Source organism: Fukomys damarensis, unplaced genomic scaffold (genome assembly GCF_012274545.1).
Source record: "Fukomys damarensis isolate Sample0158 unplaced genomic scaffold, DMR_v1.0_HiC HiC_scaffold_31, whole genome shotgun sequence".
Lineage (NCBI taxonomy): Eukaryota > Metazoa > Chordata > Mammalia > Rodentia > Bathyergidae > Fukomys > Fukomys damarensis.
In genome coordinates this window covers 14,539,099-14,560,369 of record NW_022900943.1, presented here as the reverse complement: position 1 = coordinate 14,560,369, position 21,271 = coordinate 14,539,099, and the positions used below count along the sequence as shown (strand labels likewise).

General features: G+C 40.1%; 1 protein-coding gene and 1 long non-coding RNA gene across 3 annotated transcripts in view; one reads left to right on the top strand and one right to left on the bottom strand.

Annotated features, from left to right (window-relative positions):
* The window catches only part of LOC104873454 (histone-arginine methyltransferase CARM1-like), a 149,896-nt gene extending 130,904 nt beyond the window's left edge, over positions 1 to 18,992 (bottom strand). The window contains exon 1 of the mRNA XM_033757687.1: positions 18,926 to 18,992. Coding sequence (XP_033613578.1) covers positions 18,926 to 18,931 — 6 coding nt within the window. The 5' untranslated portion in view covers positions 18,932 to 18,992. The remainder of the gene's footprint in view (positions 1 to 18,925) is intronic.
* Positions 4,020 to 11,076, top strand: LOC104873441. 2 transcript variants are annotated; one of them, XR_002025912.1, is made up of 4 exons: positions 4,020 to 4,124; positions 6,095 to 6,149; positions 9,501 to 9,727; positions 10,899 to 11,076. It is a non-coding gene; the product is annotated as an uncharacterized LOC104873441 (long non-coding RNA). The 2 variants fall into 2 exon arrangements; XR_783464.1 differs by having other exon boundaries at positions 9,428 to 9,727.
* Positions 18,993 to 21,271: the final 2,279 nt, after the last annotated feature.

Sequence of the window (21,271 nt, the reverse complement as noted above, 5' to 3'; positions counted from 1 at the left end):
CACATTGACAGTGTTTCTTCTTTTGTTTGGGAAGCAGGACACTCACAAAAAAACCATGTGTTGGCTATGTTGTTCATGGGTCCTTTAATATAGAGATCTGTGTCTTAATTTTCCTCTTTGCCTTAGCCTTCTGTGTTTCCTATATTTTCCCTTATCTTGAATTTTGTATTTTATTAGGCAGATATATAAGGAAACTGTAAATATTTGTGGTAGACACTGGGAGATAGACGCATGGATGCGTGGACAGACGAATGGATAGAAATCTGATTGGTTTGTTCCACCCACACTAGATGAAGATTTAACAAAGACTGACTAGGTCACACTGCGATTTTCTGCCTCACTTCCACACAATAACCCACCCTGCTCTAACCGCAAACACAGGGATTTTGGAAGCAACAGCCTTGGTCCCATATGCTGAAAGCAGATGGCAGCTGCACTGACTTCACAGTAGCAGCTGCCCAGGAACCAAAGTGAAGATAGGAAGCAGGGGAAAGGAGCACGAGGGGAGAGAAACACAAAAGAACAACCAGGAGAGAGGAAGAGAATGAGTTCTTGCTGCCAGTCTCAGCCGGGGTCACAAGCGCGCAAGTGAGTGCGCGCGCGCGCACACACACACACACACACACACACACACACACACACGCACACCCCAAGTGCTTTGATTAGTAATATTCTCACACTTCTGGCATGATCTCCACTGTATGACGGAGGAGAGACACACCACGCTCAGAGTCCACCAGCCAGGCCAACGCTTATTCCAGCACCAATAGCTGCATTCCAGAAAGGGGAAACTCTAAACCTACCACAGAAACAATTTTAAAGGCCAATATTTTACATAAACATGGTATTCCTGTGGCTTTAACTGAGTTAAATTAGCCATTGTGTAACTGATGGGCATCTGGTTCATAAGGAAAGTGAATTTTTAATACATTTCTGGCAAAACTTTCCAAGCCTAGAATATGAGATACCTAGCTTTCAATGAGTGATCTCAAAAGAAGGAGTTATCTACTATCGGAGAGCCATGCACTACTATGCATTTGTTGCACTTGGGATCACAGTGCTTCTGTCTTTCTGATCCCTCTGGTTGGATCTGAAGCTGTTATTAGTTAGGTCACATAGATACAGTGCATCTTAATTTTGTCTTTGCTTCTTTTCTCCTAAGCCATCCTGTATTTGTACTCAGACAGCCCTATTGTGAAGTAGATCATATCCACTAGCACTGGTCTTTAAAGTTGTTTCTGTGCTGACTACAGACAGGCACACACACACACTCACACACACAACTCATCCCACAAGGTACAGTGTGGAAGTACCTATGCAGAGGTTGAGAGCTCCTGCTGAAGCCAGTCTACCTGGCATCCAGTCCTGGCTCTACCTTTTGCTAGTTATTCCATATAGTATATAAGTATTAAGTGTTAGCTTAAATTAGAAATTCTTTATTTTTCTAAAGGAAAGTGAAAAGATACAGGTGTGAATTTTTCCCAAGCAACCACTGCGGATTTTTCTTTCCGATGTCCCAAGGGTAGGTAGGACGGCCATTTCTGAATTTTTTTTTTTCTTTGAAGGTTTAGCATCAAAATTCATACCAGCACTATGGAAGGAAGCCAGGAAAGCCAGATTTTCTTGGAAGGCTTCATGCCTCAGAACAACGTGAGCCAAGGGGGCCAGAGTGCTGGCTGTGAGTCAGCTCCTTATTAAAGTGTTTACTGAGGACCTGCTGCGTGCTAGGCACAGGAGTGGAGGCCACGGAGGGGGCTGCAAATGAGAGAGAAATGAAGCTGCCTTTCAAAATCAATATGTAATGAGAGAGAGGTGAGAAATGAAGGAGACAGCAGATGACAGAGAGAGAGAGAGAGAGAGAGTCAGACACACACACACAGAAATACACACAAGAACTCTTACAAATCCACACACTGTTGCACAAAACATTGTGTAAAAGAACGTGTATGCAAAGATCTGAAGAGATTAAGGGTACTGAGTATTCCACCAGAGGAAGTAAGCCCCAAGCCAAGCTCAGAAGGAGACCTTCACACAGGCAGGGAGGAAAGAGCAGGAGACCCACCTGAAGCAAAACCTCCAGCAGGGTAAACAGGATGCGGCCTGCTTTTCCAACGTGAAGGGGCTGGATTCTGGAATAACGGAAGTGAAGTTTAATAGGAAGTCCCCTTGGTGATGTGAGCTTAAACACGAGACTGCCTTCATCATCTCATCCAACTGCTACTTGTATGTGGAGTGGGGCATTGAAAAGGGTTAAGTGAAATAAAGCAAACACACAAGCTTAACGGTCACATGGCTTCTCTTACACGAAAACCACAAAATAATTAATAAACAGCAAAATAAAAGACAGATAACAGGAAGCGGGGAGATAGATATCTTTCAAATGGGAAGGGGATCAAGAGATAGATGGTGGGGAGAGGGAAAGAGGATGAAAAGAGGAATTAAGATGTACTATGTCCATGTGAAAACTCAACTACGAATGTAAACATTATGTCCTGCAAACATGGACTAATAAAAAATTACAAATTAAAAAAAGAAGGGTTTGATGGTAATTTTATATTTCTTTTGCACTGAGCTTAGTTCCACAATGAATAAGCCAAAAATTTATTTAGTAATTCAGAGAGTTAGTACAGATAAAGCCTTCAGAGGAACAGCTAGCACAAAAGAACCTCCATTAAAGTATTGCTAGCCTGTGACTCCTCCTCTTCCCTTGTGTTCTCTTTTTTTTGTCTTCATGAGTCAAGCAGGGCGTTTTTGTTTGTTTTGCTGCTATAACAAAATATCACAGGCTGAGTAGGTACAAGGAAAAATGTTTATTTAGCCCACAAGGATAGAGGCTGAAAACCCAAGAATGGGCAGCCCCGTTAGCTCAGGCTCTGGTGAGCTCTCCTGGTGGGTGGACAGCACCCTGGTGGGAAACTGGACAAAAGGGACCCCATGGTGAGGCTGGAAGCCAGATGGTGGGGAGGGGCCGTATTCTTCTCTAAAACTCACTCCCATGGGAACTATCTGGGGTCCTACAAGAACAACTATTAAAGTATTGAATCACTTCCTAAAAAACACTTCAATTACCTAAGTAACCTTGCATTAAGCCCCACCCTTTAAAAATTCTACCACCTCCAAACCACACAATCAGCACCAAGTTTCTAAAACATCAATGTATGGAAGTCACTGAAACCATACCAGGCAGTATCAGAGTAAGCATAGGCTCAAATGAGTCCTGTCCATTGGACCAGGTCAGGCGAGAATTGCCATACAGGCTGTGCACAATTTAACTCCAGTTTACAGCACTCATACAGGCTGCGGAGAGAATACCGTTCCTTGGAATTGTGCTACACAGCAGTCTCACACAGGCAAGCTTATCACGTCACATCCAACTTGGAAGTTCCTTTCATACTTCAAAATTCTACAAAAACCTCAAAAACCTTCCCTGCAGTCACAGCAGAAGGTAGATCAAAGAGTGGACAGAGCAGAAAGAAATTGTACCCCTGCAAAAATGAGAGAAGTAATTCCCAAGGTAACTGGCAGCTGCAGCAGGCATTTTAAAAGTGTATTAGAATACAAGGACTCTGCTAAAGAGTTTGCAAAAAAGGAAGAATGGAGAGATCACTACTTTCAAAGCTTGAACTCAAGTAACTGCAGTTAAAGACAGAGACAGCTCTGCGATTGTGATAAAACACCAGATTCAAGAACATGGGAGGCTATCTCGGCACACACAAGCACAGGACAGGAGCCTCCCAGGACACTGAAGGATTCACAGGTGATGTAGATGTAGGAAGACTTCAGGACACAAATTGAAAAGAATCTGAATGTTGCTAAGGATTTGTTAGTTCTTTCTGGAGATGAGGTCAGCTCGTCACATGTGAACACCACCTTTATTATGGCCTCAGAAGTATGTCCTGTGATTTACACATTAAGTGAAAGAAAACAATTTAGAACACTGTCTGCTGCGAAAACCATATGGAGAGCCCAGTGCTTTATGACATCACGTTGACATCATTTACTTCTAAGGACTTCAACATTCTGTATGTAAAGACAGCAATAGAGAATAGGTGGTCCCCAGCTGATGAACCCAGTTAGGATCCTGGTTAGTCAGACTGGAGGAACAAGCAATCTTACAAAGAAAGGTAAGAGTAAGATTTAAGTGGAAAGTAAAATAATGCAAACTCATAAAAATGGGAATCATACTTCTCACCTTGTTTGTAAATGACTTCAATTATGTACTTTGTTCGAATGGTTTTCATTTAATAGAAATTCCCCAATGCTATCAACCAGGATGCTGTGCGAAGGCTGCAGAGTGGAAGCTCTTCTCCTGGGGCTCCTGAGGGGCTGTGAGCCAGAGGCAAGAGTTGGGATGGGGGCGCGGTGCGGATGGATCTCAAGGGCCGTCGCGCAGTAGCAGATTCCGGAAGGAGCCGCAGCGGCCGGATAGCTTCCCCGCTGCAGCCCCAGTTGGAGTTGGGTTGGCTCTCTCTTGGTGGACAGAGTCTCTAAGCTTCCCCAACTCCCCAATCTAGCCCTGCAACAGTGCGGTGACAAGTTGTCACTGCTCTACTTCTCTTTCAGTCAAGATCATTCTACTGCGTGTGACAATTTCTGAGGCACACATCCACCTCCCTCCAGGAGAATGCAGCTAAGTCTGGCTCGTTCTTGGATCTCCTATAGTACCTAGTCTAGCGCGCCATTCATAGTGGACAGTGGCCCCTCACAGTGTACATCTCATTTATCAACCAACAGCCCTCTGTGTCACATGTTAACACGATCCCCATTCTGCACATAAGGAAATTGAAGCTCACAGAGATGAAGGACTCATGTTCATTTATGCAGCTAACTGGTGACAGTACCAGGATTTGCATTCCCCAAAAGCCATGCTTTTCAAAAACTATCGCATTACCTGGATTTGGGACCAACGATGTCAAACTATGGGTCATTGGCCAAATCTAGCCCTTGCTCACGGACAACAGAGCCTAAAGTCTATACAGCCTTTTACTTCCAAAGTATGTTCCCCCTGCTTCAGATTCAGACACACTAAGAAACAGGCAGATTGGCACACCATGCCAGAGGAATCGCAGGGTGATGAACGGCACGGCAGCCATGAGCACATCCACCCGGAAGGATGAGCAGAGGCTGGAGTCTGGCCACACCTGGAACCAGTGAGGCAGGCAGCATCAGGCACTTGGCTCAGGCTGCTTGTGGGCAGCAAAGGGAGAGTGAATGGTAGCTCTGAAGGTCAATGAGGGTGCTCAACAAACCACAGACCGATATGGCCAACTTGCAAGCAGTATGGATCTCGCAGTTGACTGGGCTTTTGAAGATCACAGTTAGCCTTGAGTCAGCAGCCTCCATGTACTGAGCTCTCGGTAGAGCAGCGGATAAGTTGCAGAACTGACAGACTGAACTATCACCACCCTTTGCTAGAGATGCTAACTGAATGAGGCCATAGCCAGGAGACAAACAGCAAGAAGGGGAGAGAGGGGCACGCCAGGGGCCTGCACCATCCAGTAGCTACAGGACGGGAAGGGCCTGGGTCAACCTCCTCTCTGTCCAGCCAAGAGAATTCTGCAGAAGTGGCCAGAAGAAACCTGAAGGTGAGAAGCCAGCCTTGGGGCTGGGGAGATAAGAAGAGGCCAGAAGACAATCACACATTTGTCTCTGTGTCTCCTGAGTCACCTGCGTGATAAATGAGGCCAAGGACACTTGGCTCACCAGATACCCCACACAGCATGTCACTAATGAGGACCTGGAATTTTATAGCCTCTGTTTATTATGACAGTTGCCTCCTAAATGTAAGCAACAGAAAGGAGGAAGTAGCAGAAACCATATCCCTAGAGAATAAAAGTGAGACAACAATAAAGCAAAGGCTTTGGAGCCAGAATCCCAGAACTGAGGTTTTGCCTCCAGCATCTCTGTCCACTGAGCAATTACATTTGGTCACTTCATTCTTCACATTCTTGGTGAATCCTTCTGTAAAATGAGTAAATGGAGGTAATTTGGGAGTTACATATTCTGTATTAGTTGGGATTAAGTGTCTGCATATAACAAAAAGGAAAGAGCCCTGGCTTAAACAAATTAATAATTTACTTTTCTCTCACTTAAGTCTAGAATTGGAAGTTCAGAGCTACTGGAGCAGTTCTACAGTCATCCAGACACAGGTATTGTGGTTCCTTTTTCCTTCGATGGGCTTAGACCATACATTCCATAATTGGGGGCCTTGTAGTTACAAAGTGACTGCTGCAGCTATAGCAATCACGTCTACATTCCAGGCTGTAAGAGGCTGGCTGGGGCAATGGATAAATGACATTGCCTCTCCAAGTTAACCCTGTCAAGGAGATTTCCGAGAAAGCTTACCCAACAACTTCAGTTACCATCTTTATTTGAAAGGCTGGTGGGGAGGTAGAGGTTTTAGCTATGCTAGTAATAGAACACTTCCGATAGAGTGGAAGGAGAGAGTACAGTAGCAAGATAAACAGCAGCCTTGGCTACAAATACCTAAAGCAAAGGCTGATCCTGTCCCCAAATGACCTGATGTGTGTGAAGGGCACCGCAGAGTTGCAGAGAGTCTGCTCAAAACTAGGCCTTTTGCGTCTGTACTCCACACCGTCTTTGCCCAGCCCAGATCTCCCAGAAGCCACCTCTCCCAGCTCCAGGTCCAATGGTTTTCCTTTGCTGGGCTCCCATGGTGTCCTGGGATCACTCAATCCACTGCTCTCCCTAGAACCTTAAAATAACCAGCCTACGCCTCAAACTTTCCCTTTGGATTTATGCTGAGCAAAACAACAGCAACCACTCGTGCACAGTAATGGAGCTCTTCAGGTAGGGCTAATCCAAATGGATAAGTCCTGTTAGGTGCAAAAGAAAAGAACTAGACTTCCAAACCATAGCATTAAAGGAAAAACATGTAAAATATCACATTAATGATTTTCTATACTGGCTTCATGTTTGAATAAATTTCAGATTTACTGGGTCAAATGAAACATATCGTTATAGTCTGCTTTACCATTTCTTTGGATGGTTATAAATGCACACATGTAGTGTGTACATGTGTGGCCCATGCTTGTGACTCCCACTGCGTTTCTAAGTTGCTGCAGCTCCTCGAGGACAGGCCCTACGTCTTACAGACTTTGTCTCTCTAGTATCTGGGCGCTGTCCATTTGTCAGAAGTTGGCTGGACAAAAGCGTATGTAGAAGGAAAGCCTTGATAGCAATACAGCAATGGCAAGCAAAAGGAAGGATGACAACAGTAAGAGCGATGCCCTGCCGACACTCAAACGGGCCGACCCCGGGGTTGTAGAAAGCCTGTGCACGTGCCCTGCAGATAGTGGCTGGAGCACCTACCCTCGAATTTTATACACCGCAGTCCATTCCGCATGCTGCTATTAGCTAACAAATGATCTCTTCAAGGGTGATCCACATAGGGCCTCGGTTTCTTCATCTGCGAACCAGGGATGATTCTAGCACTGACCTCCTCACTTTTGGAGAAGACATAATGGAGACTGTGTTGCTAAGATGCTTGGCACAGTCCCTGCGCCACAATGACTGGTTAATAACTTTTAGCTCTTTTTGTTAGCTTTGATAGGCCTGTTGTGAAGGAGAAGACACTTTTAAAAAGTTGCCCGAAGCCAATCAACATTAAGGCATTTCCCTGCTGAATATTAAAACAATTTTTAAGCTGTGATGACAAAAATAATTTGAGCTGGCAGATGGTATAGTGTTGTCACCCACTTTGTTGCTTGGAATCGAATTAATTATATTTACATAAATACCACCAAACCCTTTCCTTGTCTGTAAAATGTCTCTCCAATGTCTCAAGTAATCAGAGCTGGGCTTTTGGAAGGTGGATCATAGGGACACTACACTCATCAGAAATGGAAAAATGTATAAAGGAAAGGGGAAAAGGGAACAAGTAAATGTTGAAATTAGAACATGAAAGTGGGAGGATCCTCTGTCTGAAGAGCCCTCACTAGGTAATGTGGATCAGCAATGAGAGGAGTTGATTTTGCACCTGGAAAGTACAACTTCCCAACATCTCGCTGCTTTGCGTGAGCAGAAGGTTCTGAAGTCAAAAGCCAAGAGAAAAGAACGCAGTTCTCTTCCTTGATTTCATCTCTCAGGAATCTTCCCCTCGTTTGTCTCCTAGTTTCCTCCAACTGTCTTCCCTGGGTTTTGCCCTTCCAAACATCAAAATTGGTCCAGGAACGGCCCAAGTTCACTGTTAGAAAGCGGAAGTGTTTTCTCTTAGCCAAAGGGAAGACAAAGCTGATCTTACTGTCAGCCTCTGGTATTTCCTGGATTTGTAGAACTGTTCTGTTACGGTGACAAAATACCTGAGAAAGACAATTTAGAGGAGGAAAGATTTATTTTGGCTCATAGTTTCAGAGGTTTCAGTCCATACATGTTGGCTCCACTGTTTCCGGGTCTGTGGTGATACAGAAGTAACAGTGGGGAGGGCATGGCAGAACAAAACTTAATGACAGCCGAGAAGCAGAGAGAGAGAGAGAGAGCAAGAGCCAGACAGCAAAGTGTCGGGGACAAAATAGCCTCTTCACAGCCACTCCCCGTGACCTGCTTCATGCAGTTAGATCACCTCCTAATAATTTCACTGAGTTCTGAGCTCAGTTTCGACCGGACTGATACACGGGATGAAGTTCGCGTCCACATGATCCAGTCATCTCCCCACAGCCCACCAGCAACCATGTATTCCATAAAATGAAATTTTGGGGGAAATCTTGGTTCCCAAACATAAAATGTCCTAGACCAAAATCATTTAATGAAATGCCCAGGAGAGCTTAAATCTAGGTTTCCTCATAGAACACAAACCTTTCTTAATTTAAACACACGAGACTTCATGTGTGATTATATAGGATGTGTGTTTCCCAACCCTGGGATCACATTATTGATCAGAAACATTATAACTTAATATTTCTTTAACAAATGGCAGCAAATTATCTTTTTCTAACAAAATCAGCATATTCTAATAATTTTATGACAAGGGAGAGAGAAGCTCTTCAGTGGGTTTTATTTTGTTTCAATTTGGACAAAGTTACATGAGGGTCACAGTAGCCCCAAAGTCATCCCGTTGAGCACACACCTTAGTCCTTGCCTATTCTTCAGTGGTCTACCCTACAAGGGAGTGGTACACGCAGACCCTCACTGTCAGACAGGCCCTATAAATAGGTAAAGAGAGTCAGGCATGTGCATCTTTAGAAAGTAGTAGGGCCTAAACTATCCCAGAGCAGAGAGCACAGACCTACTTTATAAGACATCAAGTTCAATTTAAAAACAAAGTTACCCTAAAGGCAAAATGTAATTCATCCTCTGATAATGCATCCCTCTGGTCATAAATCTATAAATCCCAGTTCTTGATTAAATAGATAATGGTTACAAAAGGACAGGTGAGCTTATGTGCTATGCTTTAACTTTCTATTTCCAGCAGTCAGGAACCACAGAAATCTTGCCAAGTGTCCAAGCTCATGCTTTCCAACTGGGACAATTCTTCTTTCCAGGGACGTTTGGCAGTATCTGAAGTCACAACTGGGTGGGCATGAGTACCCCTGGCATCCTGTGACTAGAGGTCATGGACAATATTCAACATACTGCAAGGCACAGGACAGCTCCTCTGTGACAAAGTGTTATCCAAACTCTAATGCCAATCATGCCTAGGTTGAAAATCCCTGGTCTACATAGTTGTACAGATTAAAAGATGGAGAAAAATTGAGACTTTTAGCTTCAGGTAAGCAGAATCCTTAAATGCATTCACATCTCTAGGTAAGGGTGGTAGAAATGAGAGAAGTTAACCAATTTCTGGAGCTGATACATCGAGAGAGGGTTAATCAAGTTGTAAGCGAAAGAGCTGCAGGCATCCGCAGGCAAATGGTCATCACAGCTCAACACTCTAGGGACCCCCAGAAGCAGTACTCTGTCCCCTATCCTGTCTTGTCCACAAACTTGTGTAACATACAATCTACAGGAAATTTTTACTGCATCCGTGAGTTGTGGGGCAAATTGTTAGCACATGAACCATTAGAGAAAGTATTTTAGCACCTTAAATGCTTTCCTCACTGAAACTGCTATCCAAGGTATTATTTCTGCTGATAAATAAAGAAATTATATCCAATAATATTACCCTATAATATTAATCCTATAATATTAAAAATAGGTTGTATACTTAGACTCAGGAATACTGTGATATCTGCAGACTGGCCTGGACATATACTTCTTGCAAACTCCTTCAGTGACTTCATTTCAAACTATAAGAAGCATATTTTACCTCCATTCTTATACAAGATTGGCATTGACTACACATCCCAGTTGGTCTGGAGGTCCTATAAATGGACATGTTGTCTCAAAAATAAATTCAGTGTACAGAGTTTTCTTCCCTGAAGCAGGTTTATTATAGCACCCTGCCTCCTCCTATGTGATCAATGGGTCCAAAAGAATATGACAAAGCCTCCCAAGGTGCCATGAGCCAACTTGGGTTTGGGGGCATCAATACCTTTACCTGGGAACCCCAGAGAGATTCTCCCACAAAGTGAAAGTGATAGAGCTAGGGGACTGACTTGTCTGGTAACAAAATGCTCAAAAACTAGAAAAGGAATACAAAGAAACAGAATTCCTCCAGGTCCCAGGACAGCACTCAAAAGCCTAGGGGTATTAAAAGCTAAATAAATATTTTTCAAACTAAATGATGCCTGGTCTAAGGTGTCCCATGCGGAAGCATTTTAATTTAGCTAAAAGTTCTTCTCAGGAGTACACAAAGATAGCATAACCATTTTAAACTGCGGTATGGTGTTCCAAATAAACCATAGCTTAAAAATGAAAATGTTTGTTGTTTTCAGTATTTTTCTATCATAATTTTTTCATGCTGATATTTTAAAAATTCATTTAATTTTGCTCATTTACAGGCATTTTTCTACAGTGAAATTCCTAAATGTGAGTCAAAAGATACATACATTCACACAGTACCTTGGAAGGTGTTGCCGCAGTGCCCTCTACAGATGTAGCGACAGTTCCTTGCCACAAGGATGTCCAGCAATGCCTCTTTCCTGCACCATCACCAACACGTTACATCGCCAGCTTTCTTATAACTACATAAATTTAAATGGTTTTTCTATTCAAACATTTTCTTTTGTGTTAACTTATTATAGTATGTAAGTTCCTTTGATATTCCTAAGAGAGCTAGGGTATTTGGAGGTACTTTAAAGAAGTTGAAAGAATGCAAACGGGCCCAAGTTGTTCCATAACAAATAATAGCATTTGGTTTTCTTGAGGAGCTATTAGTCATTTGCAGAAAAAATGTGAGTGATGAAGACTTGCAGTGCTACTCAGCCACCCTTACTTCCTGCTATTTCTACTTCAGTCATTAAAGAAAAGGCCAAAACTCTTTATCGATATTCCTTAGAGGGTCAGCAGATTGATTAACTTGTAGATAAATGAGATTTTGTTTCTTTACAGCTCTTAATACCAAAATTGTATTTTTATAGATTTTTCAATTCAGGAGTTTTTTAAACTTTTATTACAAAAAATTTTCAGATGTATTTAAGTAAATTAATATCATGAAGTCCATTACCACGATTCAAATTTTATTAAGACACAAATCTTAATTCATCTCTACCGTTTGTATCTTTGGTTTTGCGTTGGATATTTTAAAGTAAACTCCAGACATCATGTCATCTCATCCATATATTTCATTAAGATGCAGGCATTTTATGCACGTGCACAGCACGAAAATGAGACCAAAGAATATGGCTGCTGTAATAAATACTGAAAGCAGAGAAACACAGAGCAGCCACGGTCTAGCTAAGTTTAAGTAAAATATGTGTTTCTCTACAAGGGAAAAAATTGAAAAGGGGCTCCTCAAACCTTGAGTCTTAACTTCTTGCTTTCTTGAGTCATTATACAAAACATAATGTTATGTCTTGTGTTCAGATGTCCCCCAAAAGCTTCAGGTGGTCATAGGTGTGGCTTTGTCAGAGGTGGCTGGATCTAGAGTGTGTGATGCTGGAATTGATTCATGGTGCAGTACTAGGCTCAAGGACACTAGGATTAGGGGTGTGAGTGCTACCTGCTCTAAGTAGCCTGGATAAAATAAAAAAGTCTGGTTAGGCTCCTTGTTTTTGCTGTCTTTGTCCTCTATGAACTGTTCTCCTCTGTGATGCCCCTCTGCCATATGCCACTCTGCCTTAGAGCCAGCAGATTATGAACTGAAACTTCTACAAACTGTGAGATAAATAAACCTTTCCTCCCCTAACTTTGAGTATTGGGTATTTTGTCTCAGTAATGAGAAGAGTAACTAAGAAAGCAGTTGGGATCAGAGAAGTAGTCATTGCTATGACTGTAACTGACCATGAGATTTAGGAGCCTTGGGAGCTGGCCTATAGGAAGGGTTTGGAAAGGTTTGGAAATGCTGGCTGAAAAAGCACAGCTGGAATGCTTTAGGAAGCACTTGATGGGTGATTCTGGTCAGAACCTAGAAGATCAGAATGTTTGTAGAAATTCTGATGGTAAAGACCAGGCTCTGGAGGTTTCCACTGGGAAAAAGGACCTCATTGGCTGCTGGACTCCAGGCAATGTGTTATACCTTGGCACAGTTTGCCTGCATTTGGCTCATGTCTGGAGCCTTTGCCTGAGACTAAGATTAAGGGCAGGAGACTAATCTTGCAGAAGAAATTTCAAGGCAGTCTAATGTTGAGGCATAGCTACTGTTGGGAACTGTTAGCCAGATTTATGGTGGGAATCAAGAGTAAAGAGCCAAGCAGGATGATTTAAGACATTTTAAGTTTGGCCAGAAAGGAAGCTCCAGTAAAGTGGACTGCAAAGATAAAGCAGAGGAAATCTTGATTGCTGAGAAGGAAGAGAATAGAAAAGACGGCCTGAGGGCATCACAAGAAAGCAGCAGGACTCTCTCCCTTGCAACTGAAAAATTGCAAAGGTGAAAGACTTTGCTTCCAGAAGACAGCTTCAGAACACCACATTCCAGAACGGCGGCACCCTAGAGAAATTTTTCCTTTGGATTAGATTCAGAATGCTCAGAGATCCAGGTACTGGGCCCCTATTGCCAAGAGAGAAGGAAGCCTGGTTACTGCTCTAGCTGGCAGTAGACTCTGGCATCAAATTGTGAGCTAAATAAATCTTTCCTCCTTGTCTTAGTTACTTTTTTCTCATTTCTGAGACATAATACACAACACCCAAAGTTAAAGGGGGAAAGGGTTTATTTAGCTCACAGCTTGTAGAGATTTCAGTCCATAACTGGCTGACTCCAAGGCACAGTGGCACATGGCAGAGGGGTGTCACAGAGGAGAAGCAGTTCTTGGTACTCAACATGGTAGCAAAAGCAACAAGGGACCTTATTAGAGTCTTTCTGCCCCTTTTATCTTACCCATAACTACTTAGGGCAGGTAGTATTCGCATCCTTAGTCCTAGTGCCCTTGAGCCTAGCACTGTACCATAAACCAATCACACACTCTAAATTCAGCCACCTCTGAAAAAGCCCCATCTATGACTGCATGAGGCTTTTGGGGGACATCTAGACACAAGCTGTAAAACTCCTTCAACTTTGAGTGTCAGGTGTTTTGTCTCAGCAATGAGAAAAGCAACAAAGACACATAACTCCACATGTACTCCATAGAACACAATTTCCACATTGGAAATGAGCATAAAATATAGACAAATCCACTTATAGTTTGTGATCTCAACACTCATCTCTCAATAACTGATAGAATAAGTAGGTTAAGAATTGTTAAGGATCAACTTGACCTAATATTTTTACTCCACCCCAAAACAAGCTAAAATTTTTAAGGCACAAAAACAGTGCTTCTTGATAAAACATACTGTGGTCCGTAAAACAATATTCCATCAAATTGAACCTACAGTCATCACACAAATCATGTTTTCAGAACACAAAAACATCAACCAGAAATCATATCTAGAAAATCCCCATCTACTTGGAAATTCAATAGTATGTTTCTGAATAACTTATCAAAAAAGAAATCCAGAGAAATCATAAAAGTCCATGTATCAGAAAAGAAATTAAAGAAATAAAAACAAAAATTAGAAAGTATTATGAACAATATAGCAAGGAAAACACAACATACCAAAATTTTCACTGGAAGCTGTTAGACCAGTGTATAGTGGAAAAAAAGAAAGGGCTCAAATTAAAGATTAATGTATTCACCTTAAAATGTTAGAGATAGGAGAGTAATCAGAGAAACAGAGCAATCAGAAGGAAGAAAAGACAAAGACAAGAGCAAGAATCAGTAAGACAGAAAACAGAGAAAAAGGAAACCAAAATCTATTTCACTGAAAAGATGTTGATACAAGGATAAACTAATAAAGGAAACAAAGGTAAGACCTATTGCCAACACAAGAAATGAGACAGAAGACATCACTACAGATCATATACACATAATGGATTACTAGGAGCAACTTAATCACAACTAATCTAACAACCTAGATAAACTGACGAATTTCATGAAATAGGCAACAATTAAAACTCAACAAGTAATAGGCACATTAAATAGACCTACATATACTAAAGAAACTGATTTTGTAGTTTAAAATCTCACAAAGAAACTCAACACCCATTTGGCTTCATTCATTGATTCTGAGACAGGCGAGGAAATAAACTAATTCTCCAGAAACATTCCCCAAAAATAGATTAGGGAACATAACAAAACTCATTTTATAAGGCCAATGTTACTCTGATACCCAAACAAGAAAACATAATTAAGAAAACAACAAAGGATATGAGGCCCTAGGTTTGATCCCCATCACTTTGAGGAAAAAAAAAGGAAGGAGGGAAGGAAGGGTAACAGTAGGAAGAGAGGGAGGAGGGAAGAAATGCTGAAAGGCAAAAATATAAAAGAATACCCAGTGAACATAAAGACAAGCATTATTATAAAATTTTAGCAAATCTATCTGTCTATCTATCTATCTCTATCTATCTATCTATCTATAAGGGACCATATATCATGGCAGTAAGGTTTATCTCAGAAATTTAAGGTTGTTTAAACATTAAACAATCACATTTAACTCACCATATTAACAGGTTAAAACAATTATGTAATCATCTCCATAGATTTAGAAAAAAATATGCCATTTACATTCAAAGTAGAAACTCTCAGCAGTTTAAGAATAGAATGCACCTTCCTCAACCTAATAAAGGGCATCTACCGAACAAACACCTACAGCTAATGTGGTGAAAGCTGAATGTTTTCTCTGAAAGCATGGTCAAAACTGGGATATTCATTCTCTTCTTTACAACACTGTGCTAGAGGTCCTAGCTTTTGCAATAAGGTGAGTAAGGGGACAGAAAGGGAAAAGAGGGGAGAGAAGAAAAAGGAAGGGAAGGGAAGGAAAGGTGCATACATATAGAAATAGGAAAAAACCTGCCTTTAACTGCAGATTACGTGAACCTGTATACTTATTTATATTAAATTTATGGAGAAAATGCTAAGAATTTACTTTTTAAAACCTACAGAAACTGAATAACTTAGCAAGGTTAAAAAGTGTGTAAAAATACAAGCCGCCTTTCCAAATCATCAGATAATAATTAGGTACTAAATTTAAGAGGGGAAGGCTATTTGGTGAGGAACAGGATATTTGCACGATCACAGAATAACTCTGCACAAAGTGTTTATGAGCTACATCTCACAGGAAAAGAATAATAATTATACATAAAATGGCAAAAACCTTGACCTGGAGATCCAAATTACCTTAGAGGTAAAAGGCATCAGTCCTCCCGGAAGTGATATCCTAGAAGGGTACAATGTCAGTTAGGGAATCATCTGCTTGGGGCTGCATAGTCTGAATCTTTTCATGAGGAAATAACAGAAAAATTCTAGTTGGAGAATACTCTACAAAATAACTGATTCATATTCATCAAATATTACTATGCTGTGAAAGAAAAAAGAGGCATACGAATGTTTCCAGTGAGACTGAAGGAACATGACATCAAAATGCATGTTCCTGGAACAGGTCCAGTATTGGATGGCGGGGGGGCTGTAAAGAACATTACTAAAATAATTTGTAAAATTGAACAATGTACTGTAGGTCAAATAAATATTATATAGATATTAAGTATCTCTGCTGTGGTAAGAGAATATTCTTGTTCATAGGTGACCCAGAGAAATACAAAGGATTAAATGGATGGAAGATACATAAATTACTTTCAAATGGTTCAGAAATAAAATTATATGTGTATACACGTGTATACACTCATATAGAGATAAAATATGACAAAATATAAGTTAATATGCTTAAAGGGTATTCAGGAATTCTATTACATTTATGCAACTATTGTGTAGACTTGAAATGATTCTGAAAGATGGTGAAATCTTCCAGTGGCTCGTAAAACTCTAGAATGGTCTTCCAGTTTCTTTGTTGTTATCAGTTAGTGCAGTAGTGCTAAAAATTGACTGACCCTTGTTCATGATTACCTCCCAATTAATAACATGTTTTCTATATTAAATATCAACAGCATGTCCGATAAAGGATGAACAAGCCATATGGAAGGTATAGAAACAGCATGGGACTTGCGTTTTATTTTTATCACCATTTGGGTAATTTTCTTCATATCTGTTAAGTCCTAGTATCTTTATTTTGAGAATGGGAATAAAGAATAAAAACATACAAATCTCACAAGGCTTCTATGAGAACCATATGAGAGACAGCACTAGTGCATACCTTTAAGAACTAAGTAAAGTGATGCAACCTTCAAACCAAGTCAAGCCTGTGTTGCAAGGCCATCAAAGCTTCTAGTCTCTCTCAGAATGAAGGCAAAACCCTCACTGTGGCCCCTGGTGCCTCACCTGACCTGGCCTTCAACTCTCCCATCTCCTCTCCAGCTGCTCCCTTTGTTCTTCAAGTACGCCCAGCCTCAGGGTCCTTGTAGTTTCTTCGTGTCTGTCATGTGATCACTGACTGAACATGTGATCACTGTCATGTGAACACTGTGATCATTCTCACCTCCATTGCAGTTTTCTACTCAAATGTCATCTCACTGCTGGCTTTTCCCAAGGAATTACCTAAGTAATAAGTGTATATCCTTCACTACAAGTCACTCTCTGCTTTTTATCTGGTTTCATTTTTTTCAAGATTTATCCAACCAATTTACTATACATTCATTTATTTATTGTCACTTTCCCCCCTTTAAAATATAGTTATAATTGTGAGAACTTCTGTTTGTCCAGAACTGTATCTTTAACACACGTAGGTGTTAGCACATAAGTGACCTTCAATAAATATTTGTTAATGAGTGAGTAAAGAACAGAAACTTAAACATGCACAATATCTGGTTTATGCAAAAGCACTGCTCCATGGATACTGCCATCAATCTATTAAACCTTTCAAAAGCCATTTTATATCACTATTAAATATCCCTTCTGCTTCTAAAAACATGCTGAATTAAGATGTATTTTACTTTTAGGATTTCACTGTGGCCTTTGAGATTACTGTAGATCGTTGACTTATGACAAGATCAGGCATACGGTCACTGAGTCACATTTTTGAAGAAGGATAGCAAGGAAAAAATATCCCACACAGGCAAATTTAGATATTTGATCATTTCTTCCCTAGTGGTGCTACCTAATCCTCATCATAGGTCAACTCCCCAGTAGAGCTGGGTTATTTTTTCTTACCCAAATTATAGATATGTGGAAGCTTCTCCTTTACTTCTAAATATAAAATAAAAGCCTCACATTTCAAACTCATCTTTTTGCAGGAAAGCAGAGCACATCTTGAAAATTAAGTAATTGTGTCTGATAGGCAGTGACACAAGCAGCCAGCCTCTGTCAACACTAAGGCTGATAAATGGCAATCAAGATCCCACTGCCTCCTGGGACCCGGGCCACTGGGACCTTCCTCGTAACATCTTGAGATGCCTCATCTCGGTCTTCATGATCAAAGATGGGAATTTCTTGTTTTTGTTAAAATAGAGCCAAATGGAATCCAGCCAGAGTTGCAAGATGTCACATTTGACCTACAAATACAGCCTTTTTACTTTATCTTGGAGCAGTTGTGAAATCAGGACACCCTCATCTGTGTCTTATGGCAGATAACGACCCACAAAGCACTCAAAAAATGCTCACTAGGTTTTTTCTTTGACTTTTACCATGGAGGTCTCACCAAGATACCCTCACAGATTAATCCGCCACCAGGGCCAACCAAGCTGCCCTCTTTGAGAAGAGCACCTTATATACTCCTTTCTTGGTTTCACCATATCTGTTTCTAAAGCATTTCTGGTTTGCTGCTCCCTGGGTATCTGGCTTTGTGTCTCAAGCCTATTTGAATTACTTTGGTCAAGTTCTATCCAGTAAATTAAAAGTACTGAGAAATTGTTATTTATCTTTATTAACTTCTGTCTAAAATGTGGGGAATATTTTGAATGACCAAGGATATAAACTTCTTTACAAGTAAGTCAGAGAGGCTATAATTCTCCAAGATTTGAGGTTTCTAAGCTGAACTGTTAAGAAGAAACATTCTATACTACTGATACCGTCTTTGCTTCCCTGTATAAAAATTCTAGCTTGCTTTGCCATGTCTGTCTTTCTGACGAGATTATTAACATGTGCGCTTGTCCATCTTATAGAATCCTGTACTACAAGTGATCTATTCAGCTAAAAACTCAAGGGTAGCCTTTTACAAACTGTTTCATTTGCGTTTTGTTTTAGTTCCTTCTTTGTATAGATCCTTTCTCTTTGGTAATCTGCCTTAAAAATTCCAGATGCAATTTTACTCTTCCTGAATCACAGTTTCTGTATCTTCAATTCAGTAAAAATACCCCAGAGCCAGTTTTATGTCATTTCACCAAATGACGATAACTTCCATCAGGAAACATTTCTGAATGCCACCCAATGAGCAACAGAAGGGAGATAGCCATTAAGGAGATTTGTTTTTTGAAAAGACAGAGGATCAGAGTAGGCACAAAACTTACCAGCATGAGACTCAAACTTCAGTATAGCACTGCTGTCACCCAGAGTGATCAAGATGGAGTTCTTCCCCATACGGCAACATTCAGTGTCTCTGTTGAGTAAGCATTTGAAGATGCACACACCATCAGCTATAAAGGGTGAAAAAAATAGGATTAGGCAAATTCAACTTCAACATTGTAAAAAACATTCACCAACGCCAACTCTCTCATGTTCTCAAATGTCCTTGTTTCTAAATTCTTAACATTTCCTGGAACATAGGTGAATATGTAAATCAGAGATGAATCTATGGCCAAAGGCCAATTCTCTACATGTGGGTAATGCAGAGCTCAAAACTGACTCCTAACACCTCTTTCCTCTATATCCAGATCTCCATTTCCCGCAATGTTTATGTTGCCTGAGTCAGCTTTGGTTTTGGTTTTTGCTTTTGTTTTGATCTTTTGACACCACCCAGGAAAGCTGAGGAAATGTCTCTCTGGGTAATTTCTAAGTGCACGACTATGTTCAAACATTATCACAACAAATCTCCATTGTAAGTATTATCACTGACAATGTTTGTAGGTAAAGACAAGCCAAAGAGTTGAGGTCTACTATGAACAGGTAATAAGTAGCAGAATCAGAATTTGAGCCTAGATACAGTGTTTGACTCTAAAAGCCACAACACAATGTCTCTGCTATGATAATGATGAGTTAAGTGTGATGAAGAGAGAGCTTACGAAATTGGAAACTAACTCTCTAATCTTGGTTTTTAAAGGCAGACAGGCTTTTAGCATTGAGACAACTGTAGTACCAGGATTAGAGCAATGAACTTGAGAGTTTTACTTTAGAAATACTGAGAAATTCCAATTACCCAATCATTCTGAGATTTTTTTCCATATTATAAAATGAAAATATTGATGCTTATATCATGCACTTTTGAAGACTATTATTCTTATTGTTTACGAAAATTTATTTAATTTTTTCATAAAATAAAAAAAGAGAAAGTGTAAACAAGAATATTAAATAAGCATTAAATTAAATAAGTATTAAATTAAATAAGATTAAGTATTAAATAAGAGTATTATTTCCCTCATTTAAAAATAGATCTTAGTTCTTAATCTTTATTACTACTTGTAATTCAGAAAGCTCTCCTACAAAACCAAAGTGTTATCAACTTAAAACAATTGTATGTAATTCTTTTATAAACATACACAAATTCATGTACATACATTCAACACATGTCCACACACATACATCCACAGAGTTAAAAATGGCCAAATGTTTTCAAATATTTCCACCCATTGCTTCAAATGAATGCATAACTCCTGATGGAAGTATTTACAAATGTTTTTCACAAAATGTCTTGGCCTGTTAAATAGTACAGATGTTTGGAAAACATTTTCTTGGCATCAAACACGAGTGCAGGTTTGGTTAGTACCACCCAGCCTCTATCTCAAAGGCAGCACTGATAACTTGCAGAGAGGCAGTCATGAATGTGAGTACAGAGGGAGTCTGAGTATATCCTCTGGAGTTCGTCAGAAAGATTTTTAACAAACTAGAATCTTTAGGGTTTTATCAATTGTTCATCTTACAGTTTAAAAGTGTGGTAAGACAGAATAAAGACAGAAGGCTCCAGGCTTCTACAGACACTATGAGCTCTTTGCCAGAAGGGGAAATTTGACCTTATTTTTTAAATCAATATATTTTTTTTTTTACTCTGAATCAAATCTAGCACAGTACCTGGTAGTTAATAAATTATCTGTTGAATCAGCAAAAGTATTTTGCCACATATTGACTGAATGCCAGCTCAGAATAAATAAAAGGCAAAATCTACTAGGGTCAATTCTCCTTAATCACATAGCTTCAGTTTCGCATTTTACTGGGATTTGATTAGGTAATAAATTGCTGGGATTATTCTAACTTGATCAACTGCAAAATGCCTGCCCATATGTCCCATTTTTCTTTGCTCTCTCCCTTGTCCTCTGTTTAAATATTGGAGGAGAAAGTCTCTTTTTCTTTTTAACCCTTTCAACTGTTTTTTAATTTTAAAAAATGTCTGTACAGTAGTTAAGAAATGCAGAATGATTTTTTGATATACCTACAGAGAATTGTTACAGTCAAAATATCAGCAAACAGTCCGTCATCTCACATACTTACCTTTCTTTTGTGTGTATGAATGTGCTAAGACCTAAACTATACTCTTAGCAAATTTCCAGTATGAGAACTACTACTAAGAATGCAAGAATTATTAATCTTAATACAATACTGTTAACTGTAGTCCTCGTACTATATCTTAGATCTTTGTACTTACTCATTTGAAGACATCATCTTTGTACCCCTTGACCTATGTGGTGATTTCCCTCATCCCCACT